General features: G+C 42.1%; 1 protein-coding gene across 1 annotated transcript in view; it reads right to left on the reverse strand.

Annotated features, from left to right (window-relative positions):
• The window catches only part of clic2 (chloride intracellular channel 2), a 51145-nt gene extending 43166 nt beyond the window's left edge, over positions 1 to 7979 (reverse strand). The window contains 1 exon segment of the mRNA XM_073058435.1: positions 7666 to 7979. Within this exon segment, the coding sequence (XP_072914536.1) occupies positions 7666 to 7690 (25 nt within the window). The 5' untranslated portion in view covers positions 7691 to 7979.
• Positions 7980 to 11118: the final 3139 nt, after the last annotated feature.

An 11118-nucleotide genomic window follows, 5' to 3' on the forward strand; every position in this document is an offset into this window, starting at 1 on the left:
TTGCTTCACAAAAAGATGGCTTACCCCCACCATTCTGGTCGCAGCACTGTAACCCGCGGGGTTCACCAAACACTGCAAAGTCAGGATAACTGAGTCTTTTAAAGATAGAAGAGGTGGAGTATGCTGCATGTTTACCTCATCATGGTGTACAGACATGATGGTTTTGTCTCAATCCCACTCCCTGACATGGAACATCTAGTAGTCAAGTGTCATCCATTGTTTCGCCACCATCCCGGTAGCAGAGTACATTCTATCTCAAGCCAATATCAGGCAGGCACCAGAGGAGCTGAGCACCATGATCAGTAGTCACAAGACAGCACACCCTGTTGCCCTCTCCATAACTGCAGGGGATTTCAGCCAGGCCGGCATGAAGAAGTCTCTGAACATCCATCACCAATGGAATCACCTGTGGAACCAGAGGAGCCAACACACTTGACCACTGTTATACCACCATGAAAAATGCTTACTGTGCAATCCCATGCCTGCGCGTTGGAAAGTCTGATCCCCTGGCTGCACTTCTACTGCCAGTGTACAAGCAGAGACGAGAGACCTCAGCACCAGTGGTGAGGACCAAGGGAGGCAGAGGACTGCTTTGAGCTGGTGGAATCTTTGAATCTGAATGAAGACACCACAGTTGTCACCGTCGTCATCAAGACCTGTGTGGATGAGTGTGTGCCTTTGAGAACATACCGGACATACCCAAACCAAAAGCCATAGATGAACCAAGAGATTCATAGTCTGCTGAGGCCTAGTTCTGTTTAGTCAAGGCCAGTAATGCAGAGCAATACAAGAAGTCCATGTACAACCAAGGGAAGACTATTTTACAAGCAAGGAAACAAAGTCAATTGAATTTAGAGATGGAATCTGATGCATGTCAGCTCTGACAGGGATTGCAGGCCATTACTTCCTACAAGATGAAACCTAACGTCATGAATGGCTGTGATCTCTCACTCCCAGATGATCTAAACACCTTTTAGACCTGCTTTGAAAGGGAGAATAAACCTATACCAGTGTGAATCCCTGCAGCATCTGGTGACCCTGTGATTTCCGTCGCAGAGACCAACATCAGAACATCTTTCAAGAGCATGAACCCTCACAAGGTATCAGGCTCTGACCAGGTAGGGCACTGAAAACCTGTGCCACACAACTGGTGGGAGTGTTCAAGGACAACTTCAATCTCTCACTGCTGCAATCAAATGTTCCCAATAGGGGAACCATGGCGACGGGGTCTCCTGCACCGAGTTTGACGTTGTGGCTCAGAGAGAGAAGAGGTGAAGAGGACTGCAATAGTGATAGGACATTCAATAGTTAGAGGAATAGGGATGAGATTCTGTGGATGTGAAAGAGAAACCCAGTTGCCAGGGTCAGAGATGTCTCAGATCAGGTCCATGGCATTCTACAGAAGGATGGTGGGCAGCCAGAGGTCTTGGTATGTATTGGCACCAATGACATAGGTGGGAAAGGTGAAGTTCTGAAGAGAGATTTTAGGGAGCTAGGTAGAAAGCTGAAAATCTGGGTAGTAATACTGGGTAGTAATTACTACCCTGGGTACTGCCAGGGTAATAATCTCTGGATTGCTGGCTGAGCCACACACCAGAGAGGGTAAGATTAAGAGCATTTGGCAGATGATTACAAGGCTGAGAAACTGGTGCAAAGAGCAGTTGTTCAGATTTCTGGATCATTGAGATCTTTTCTGGGGAAGGTACAAAAGGGGTGGGTTTCACCTGAACCCGGGGGAGGGGGGGAAATAATATCACAAGACCATAAAAGTATAACATATAGGGCAGAATTAGGTCATTTGGTCTATCGAGACTACTCCACCATTCAATCATAGGCTGATCCAATTCTTCCAGTCATCCCCACTCTCCTGCCTTCTCCCCATACCATTTGATGCCCTGGTTAATCAAGAACCTATCTATCTCTGCCTTAAATATACCCAATGACGCAACAAATTCCACAGATTTACCACCCTCTGACTAAAGTAATTTCTCCACATCTCTAAATGGACATCCTTCAATCCTGAAGTCATGCCCTCTTGTCCTAGCTTTGCCATTTTGAATCTGTTCAGGCCTTTTAATATGAGATCCCTCCCTCCCTCCAATCTCCTGAACTCCAGGGAATACAGCCCAAGAGCTGCCAGATGTTCCTCATACAGTAACCCTTTCATTCCTGGAGTCATTCTCATGAATCTTCTCTTTCCAATATCAGTATGATCCTTTCTAAAATAAGGAGCCCAAAACTGCACACAATACCGCAAGTTTAGTCTAATAAGTGCCATATGGAGCCTCAACATCACGTCCTTGCTGTTATATTCTATACCTCTAGAAATGATTGCCAACATTGCATTAGCCTTCTTCACCATCGACTCAACCTGGAGGTTAACCTTTAGGGTATCCTGCACAAGGATTCCCAAATCCCTTTGCATCTCTGCATTTTGAATCCTCTCCCCATCTAAAATATAGTCTACTTCTTTATTTCTTCCACCAAAGTGCATGACCATACATTTTCCAACATTGTATTTTATTTGCCACTTCTTCGCCCATTCCCCTGAACTACATAAGTCTCTCTGCAGGCTCTCTGTTTCCTCAAAACTACCCGCTCCTCCACCTATCTTTGTATCATCTGCAAATTTAGTAACAAATCCATAATTCCCATAGTCCAAATCATTGACATACATTGTAAAAAGCAGCAGTCCTAACATCGACCCCTGTGGAACTCCACTGGTAACCGGCAGCCAGCCAGAATAGGATCTCTTTATTCCCACTCTGTTTTCTGCCAATCAGCCAATGCTCCACCCATGCTAGTAACTTCCTGTAATTCCATGGGCTCTTATCTTGCTAAGCAGCCTCATGTGCAGCACCTTGTCAAAGACCTTCTGAAAATCCAAGTACACCACATCCACAGCATCTCCTTTGTCTACCCTGCTTGTATTTTCCTCAAAAAATTACAGTATGTTAGTCAAGTAGGATTTTCCTTTCAGGAAACCATGCTGGCTTTGGTCTATCTTGTCATGTGCCTCCATGTGTTCCATAATCTCATCCCTAACAATGGATTTCAGCAACTTCCCAACCACTGATGCCAGACTAACAGGTCTATAGTTTCCTTTCTGCTGCCTCCCACCTTTCTTAAATAGCGGAGTAACAATTGCAATTTTCCAGTCATCCAGTACAATGCCAGAGTCTATTGATTCTTAAAAGATCATTGTTAATGCCTCTGCAGCTACCTCCTTCAGAACCCACAGGTGCATTCCATCAGATCCAGAAGATTTATCCACCCTCAGACCATTAAGCTTCCTGAGCACCTTCTCAGTTGTAATTTTCACTGCACATCACTCTTGAATGTCTGGTATACTACAGATGTCTTCCAGTGTGGAGACTGATGGAAAATATGCATTCATTTCCTCTGCCATCTCTGCGTCTCTCATTACAATATCTCCAGCATCATTTTCTTTTGGTCCTTTATCTACCCTCAATGCTGTTTTACCCTTTATATACTTAAAACAGCATTAGTTATCTTCTTTGATATTAGTCGCCAGCTTCCTTTCACAATTCATCTTTTCCTACCTAATGCAAATTTTTAAAAGCTTCACAATCCTCTATCTTCCCTCTAGATTTGGCTTCCTTGTCTGCCCTCTCTTTTGCTTTAACTTTGGCTCTGACTTCACCTGTCAGCCATGGTAGTGTCCTTCTTCCATTCAAAAATTTCTTCTTATTTGTAATATATCTGTCTTCCACTTCCCTTATTTTTCTTGAGCAAGTTTGCTAGAGCTGTTTGAGAGGGTTTAAACTAATTTGGCAGGAGGATGAAAACTGGAGTGATAGGGCTGAGGGTGGGGCTGTTGGTTTATAAACTGTAGCTGTTTGCAGTGAGACTGCTAGCAAGGACAGGCTAATGTTAGGGCAAAACTGCAGTCAACGGGATAAGTTACTGTGTAAAATGGAAACAAAAATGAAAAGGGTAATGAATACAGGACTGAAGGTGTTATATTTGAATCACACAGTATATGAAATAAGGTAGACAAACTAGTAGCACAGTTGGAGATTAACATGTATGACATTGTGGGCATTCCTGAATTGTGGTTGAAAGAAGTTTATAGCTGGGAGCTAAACTTCCAAAGATACATATCGTATTGAAAGGATAGATTGTTAGGTAGAGGGGACTGGGTGGCTCTGCTGGTAAAAAAATGAAATCAGTTGCTTAGAAAAAGGTAACATCGGATCTGAAGTTGTAGAATCATTGTGAGTAGCGCTAAGAAACTGCAAGGGTAAAAAGACCCTGATGGGAGTTACATATTAACCTCCGAACAGTAGCAAAGTAGCAAAGATATGAGCTACAAATTACAATGGGAGATAGTAAATGGATGTCAAAAGAGCAATGTTATCATAGTCATGGGGGGTTTCAATATGTAGGTAGATTGGAAAAATCCGGTTGCTGCTGGGTCCCAAAAGGAGAAATTTGTAGAATGCCTACATGATGGCCTTTTAGAGCCACTCATAGTTGAGCTCAGTAGGGGATTAGCAATTCTTGATTGGTTTTTGTGCAATGAACTGGAATTGATTAGAGAGCTTAAGGTAAAGGAACCCTTAGAAAACAGTGATAATAATGATAGAATTCAGCCTGCAATTTGAAAGGGAAAAGCTACAGTCAGAAGTATCAGTATTACAGTGGAGTAAAGGGAATTACAGAGGCATGAGAGGGGAACTGGCCAAAGTTGATTGGAAGGGGATACTAGCAGGGATGATGGCAGAGCAGCAATGGGTAGAGTTGCTGGGAGCGATTCGGAAGGCACAGGAATGATAGATCCCAAAGAAGAAGTATTCAAATGCCAGGATAATACAACCATGATTGACAAAGTAGGTCAGAGCCAACATAGAACCCAGAGAGGGCATATAATAGAGGAAAAATTAGTGGGAAATTAGAAGTTTAGGAAGCTTTTAAAAAACAATAGAAGGCTACTAAAAACTCATAAAGTGGTAAAAGATGGAATATAAAGGTAAGCTAGCCAGTAATATTAAAGAGGATACCAGAAGTTTTTTCAGATATATAAAGGGTTAAAGATAGGTGAGAGTAGATATTGGACCGCTGAAAAGGTAGTAATGGAGGACAAGGAAATGGTAGATGAGCTAAATAAGTATTTTGCATCAGTCTTCACTGTGGAAGACACGAGCATATGCCAGAGGTTCAGAAGTGTCAGGGGGCATAAGTGAGTGAAGTTGCCAATACTATAGGGAAATTGAAAGTCTGAAGGTAGATAAATCACCTGAACTTGTGGTAGAAATGGTTAAAACTAGTGTATGATGGGCTACTTGACCATTCTGGAACAGCTGGGCTTAAGACAGCTGATGTGTGTCGAGAATAACCTTGGATGATAAGCACAGTACCAGGAACTCCAAGAAATAAGATAATAGGCCCCTGGAATCAGGAGGGAGGATGCCTTTGGGGGTAAATTATGAGTCCTGATAACAGGAAGCAGGAAGAACTGTTAGAGTCATGCTGAGAGATAATTGATGTGTCTTTTAAATGATTGATCATTTATTGACCGTGGGATGCCAAAAAAAGTTATGTGAATTTGTTTGTCTTGCTGTATAAACATGAGCTTTGTACAACCTAAAATCAGAGTTCTGGTCACGGTGGAGACTGCTGCAGACTCTCCATGATATCATGTTAATAAACTCTTAAAAAGAAACTTGAAATCACTCTGGTGTTCTTAGTTAGTGTTTCCATGACAGGACTAGATGGTCTACACCCCAGGGTTCTGAAAGAGGTGGCTGAAAAGATTAGGTAGGCACTGGTAAAGATCTTTCAAGAATCACTAGATTCTGGAATGGTTATGGAGGACTAGAAAATTGCAAATGTCACTCCCCTCTTCAAGGATGGAGACAGGCAAAAGCAAGGAAATTATAGGCCAGTGAGCCTGATGTCAGTAGTGCGAACGTTATTGTAAGGTATTCTAAGGGATCCTATATATATGTGTTTGTATAGACAGAGAGTTGTTAGAGACAGTAAACATGGCTTTGTGCATGGTAAGTTGAGTCTAACCAATCTTCGAGAGTTTTTTGAGGAAGTTACCAGGAAGGTTGATGAAGGGAAGGCAATGGACGTTGTCTACATGAAGTTTTGCAAGGCCTTTAATGGGGGTGGGGGGTTTGGACAAGCAGCTTCTACGAGGGGAGTTTGGTCAAGAAAGTTTAGTTGCTTGGTTTTCAAAATGAGGTAGTATATTGAATTAGACATTGGCTTTGAGGAAGAAGCCAGAGATTAATTGTAGATGGTTGCCTTTTTGACTGGAGGCCTGTGACTAGTGGTGTGTGGAAGGGATCAGTGCGGGGATTATATATATCAATTACCTGGATCAACAAAAAAACTGAATCAACAAATTACAAGTCAAGTCGCTTTTTATTGTCATTTCGACAATAAACTGCTGGTACAGTACACAGTAAAAATGAAACAACATTCCTTCAGGACCATGGTGCTACATGAAACAACACAAAGCTACTCTAGACTATGTGAGACACTAGATTACGTAAAACAACACAAAAACTACACTAGACTACAGACCTACACAGGACTACATAAAGTGCACAAAACAGTGCAGGGCAGTACTATAATTAATTAATAAACAAGACAATAGGCACAGTAAAGGACAAATTTCAATATAATAATAAGTGATGTAAATGTCAGTCTAGACTTTGGGTATTGAGGAGTCTGATGGCTTGGGGGAAGAAACTGTTACACCATCTGGTCGTGAGAGCCCGAATGCTTTGGTACCTTTTCCCAGATGGCAGGTGGGAGAAGTGTTTGTGTGAGGAGTGCGTGGAGTCCTTCACAATACTGTTAGCTTTGCAGGTGCAGCATGTGGTGTAAATGTCTGTAATGGCGGGAAGAGAGACCCCAATGATCTTCTCAGTGGACCTCACTATCCGCTGCAGGGTCTTGCAGAGTTTGTGGATGGGTGTTTATTGGGTAGCAAGGAAGACTATCAAAACCTTTAGCAGATGGAACTTAATGCAGACAAATGTGAGGTGTTGTACTTTCGTGGGAGTAACCAGGATAGGTCTTACAGAGAGAGCAATAGGGCACTGAGGAGTGCGGTAGAACAGAGAGATCTCAGAATACAGATCCATAATTCCTGAAAGTGGTGTTATAGAGTTGTAACGAAAGCATTCGGCACATTTGGCCTTCATAAATCAATGTATTAAGTACAAGTGTTGGGATATGTTGAAATTGTATAGGACATGATGAGGACTAGTTTTGGAGAATTGTATCCAGTTTTGGTCACTTACCTACAGGGAAGATGTCAGGGAGATTGAACAAATTTCCAAGGGTGTTGGCAAGTCTAGAGGACCAGTTATAGGGAAAGCTTGACTAGGTTAGGATTTCATGCCCTAGAACATGGAAAATTGAGGGGAGATTTGATAGAAATATACAAAATTACGTTGTGATTTACTGCCCCCGGCAAGAAAAATCAAATCATACACTGCATACAGTTTATAAAGTAGTATATTTAAGAATGTTAGTTTAAACAAACAGTTATTAAATGAAAGAAAGGAATCTCAAAAAGGACGCACAACTCTTAAACAGTCAAATGTGCACTTAAGTTGGAGCTCTCTGGAACATCTGTCACTCACGCTTTGAACCCTTGGTCAACGTGAAACCACACACCACCTTCTGAATGTTGCTCGAAATCCATCTTGAACAAACAGGTCTCCCACGGCAGTATTGGTTCTTCCTTCTTGAAGCCATTCAGTACACAGCACTTTGTGCAATAGGGACAGCATCCTCCTCTCTTCTTCCAGCTCCCGCCAACACAGACAAAGACCCAGTGTTCTCCAGAACCTTCTCCCAATTCCACTTTCCCATTTGGCTGACAGCACAATCCAAAGTTGAATAACAAGCCTCTTATCTTAGCCCAAGCCCAAACAAGCAGAAAAGACTGCTCTTACAGAAGTGCTAAAATGAAATACCTACAGCACAGCAGTAAAAATTTTAACCAAGGCATTACACTAATAAAACAGAACAGATCTATAAACTTACAAATGTTGTTTTTCCTCAGCTGTTGACCATGGATAACTCTCCTGTCCTCAATGTCAATGCCACTATTTGGGAAATAATATTCTATTTATCAGTCTCTTCACAGAAGTAGTTTTTCCCAGAAATGAATCAGGAATTGGCATTTTTCTAAAATAAACTCTGCACTTATGCTCCACACGTTAGATATAATACATCAAAGGAAGGTGATTTTCTTAATGAAACTTTGTTCATGTCTGTCAGGAAACTGCAAACAAGTATAAGATAATATTGATTAAAAGTATAAAATGAGTTTATAATTACTTAAATGGTACTGTAATTGACCATGCCAATAGTTTTAAATTGGTCGTATCAGCTTAACGTAAGTAATGGAAATTGAACATAATTGAATGAGCAATGTGTTTCCTTCTGATAAGGCTGTGGCCAGAATATATTGTTATTCATTCTGTGAGTATAAGCTGAGAGAACTCATAACAACAATACATAAGACCATAGACATATACACAGAATCAGGCCAATCAGTCCATTTCATCATGGCTGATCCTGGACCCCACTCAACCCCATACACCTACCTTCTCGCCGTAACATTTGATGCCTTGACCATTCAGGAAACTATCAATTTTCACTTTAAATATACCCACAGTCTTGGCCTCCACAGCTATTTGTGGCAGAGCATTCCACAGATTCACTACTCTCTGGCTAAAAAATATCTCCTTACCTCTGTTCTAAAAGGTCGCCCATCAATTTTGAGGCTATGTCCTCTAGTTCTAGACTTCCCCACCATAGGAAACATCCTCACAACATCCACCCTATCTACTCCTTTCAACTTTCAGTAGGTTTCAATGAGACCCTCATGTATTCTTCTAAATTCCAGTGAGCACAGGCCCAAAGCTACAAAATGCTCCTCATATGTTCTTCAAATGTTATTTCCAGAATCATCATCGTGAACCTGCTATTACAGGGTAGTTACTAACATGGTTAGAGCATTGACTGATCGGTAGGAGGCAGCGAGCGGGAATAAAAGGATCCTTTTCTGGTTGGCTGCCAGTGGCTAGTGGTGCTCCGCAGGGGTCAGTGTTGTGATCATTTATTTTTATACTGTATATAAATGATTTAGATGATGGAATAGATGGCTTTGTTGCGAGGTTTTAAGATAATACAAGGATTGGTAGAGGGGCAGGTAGTGTTGAGGAAACAGGTAGCATGCAGAAGCACTTAGACAGATTATGAGAATGGGCAAGAAAGTGGCAAGTGAAATACAATGTTGGAAAATGCTATGGGTCCGTACTCGCTGGAATTCAGAAGGATGAGGGGGGATCTCATTGAAACCTTTCAAATGTTGAAAGGTCTAGACAGAGTAGGTGTAGAAAGGATGTTTCCCATGGTGGAAGAGTCTAAGACATGAGGGCACAGCCTCAGGATAAAGGGGCACCCTTTCAAAACAGAGATGCGGGGAAATTTCTTTAGCCAAAGGGTGGTGAATTTGTGGAATTTGTTGCCACTTGCTGCTGTGGAGGCCAGGTCATTGGCTGTATTTAAGTCAGAGATTGATGGGTTCTTGATTGGACATGGCATCAAAGGTTATGAAGAGAAGGCTGGGAACTAGGGTTGAGGAGGAGATGAAAAGAAGGATCAGCCATGATTGAATGGTAGAGCAGACTCGATGGGCCAGATGGCCTAGTTCTGCTCATACATCTTATGGTTTTATGGTCACAATGAGGCCACACTCAGGTTGGAGAAAAAACACCTGGGTAGCCTCCAACCTGATGGCATGAACATTGATTTCTTGAACTTGCGGTAATTCACCTCCTCCGCAACTCCTTCACCATTCCCCATCCCCCTTACCCTCTCTCCTTGCCCACCCATCACCTCCCTCTGGTGCTCCTCCACGTCTTTCTCCTATGGCCTTCTGTTCTCTCCTATCAGACCTCCCCTTCTCCAGCCCTGTATCTATTTTACCAATCAACATCCCAGCTCTTTACTTCATCCTTCCCCCTCCCGGTTTCACCTATCACCCTGCGTTTCTCTCTCCCATTCCCTACCTTTAAAAACTACTCCTGATCTTTTTTTCTCCAGTCCTGCTGAAGGGTTGGCCTGAAACGTCGACTGTGCTCTTTTCCGGCCTGCTGAGTTCCTCCAGAATTTTTTGAGTGTAGCTTGGATTTCCAGCATCTGCAGATTTTCTCTTGTTTGTGAAAGAGAAAACATTATTTTTAATAATAGGTTACAGCACATCAGCAGTGACTATTTTACAGAGTCATTGATGTAGAAGTCTAGACTAACAATTTGGAGTAATTTAATTAATACTCCATCAATTTGGGAATTTGAATTCAATCCAAGCAACGTGGTGTTTTCAATGCAAAAGGTCTTGAAACTGTTTAATTAATTTCTCCAAATTATCAGTCTCGACTACTGCCTTACCAGCTCAGTAAAATAGCCACTGTGCTGATAAAGGAAACCTGAGGTTTTTAACCTGTGTGTGACTTCAGTCCCACATCAGTGGGATTGACCTTTATTAATCCGCTGTAGCATGTTTACATCCACTGTGCCTACTGGTGTTCTGCAGGGGTCAGTGCTGGCACTGATTCTTTTTATGCTGTATATCAGTGATTTAGATGACTTTGTTGACAAGTTTACAGATGATACAAAGATTAGTGGAGGGGCAGATAGTGTTGAGGAAGAAGGAAGGCTGCAGAAGGACTTAGATAGATTAGGAGAATGAGCAAGAAAGTGGAAAATGAAATATAGTGTTGGAAAATGCACGGTCATGCACTTTGGCAGTAGAAATAAATGTGCAGAGTGTTTATAAACGGGAGAAAATCCAAAAATCTGAGACGCAAAAGGACTTGAGAGTCCCTGTGCAGAACACCCTGAAGGTCAACTTGCAGGTAGATTTGGTGGTGAGAAAGGCAAATGCAATGTTAGCATTCATTTCAAGAGGTCTATAATACAAGTGCAATGATGTGGCAATTATAAGGCACTGGTGAGGCCTCACCTTGAGTACCGTGAACAGTTTTGGGCTCCTCATCTAAGAAAAGATGTGCCGGCATTGGAGAGGGTTCAGAGGAGATTTAAAAGGATGATTCCAAG

This window comes from Hemitrygon akajei, chromosome 10, assembly GCF_048418815.1.
Source record: "Hemitrygon akajei chromosome 10, sHemAka1.3, whole genome shotgun sequence".
Taxonomy (NCBI): domain Eukaryota; kingdom Metazoa; phylum Chordata; class Chondrichthyes; order Myliobatiformes; family Dasyatidae; genus Hemitrygon; species Hemitrygon akajei.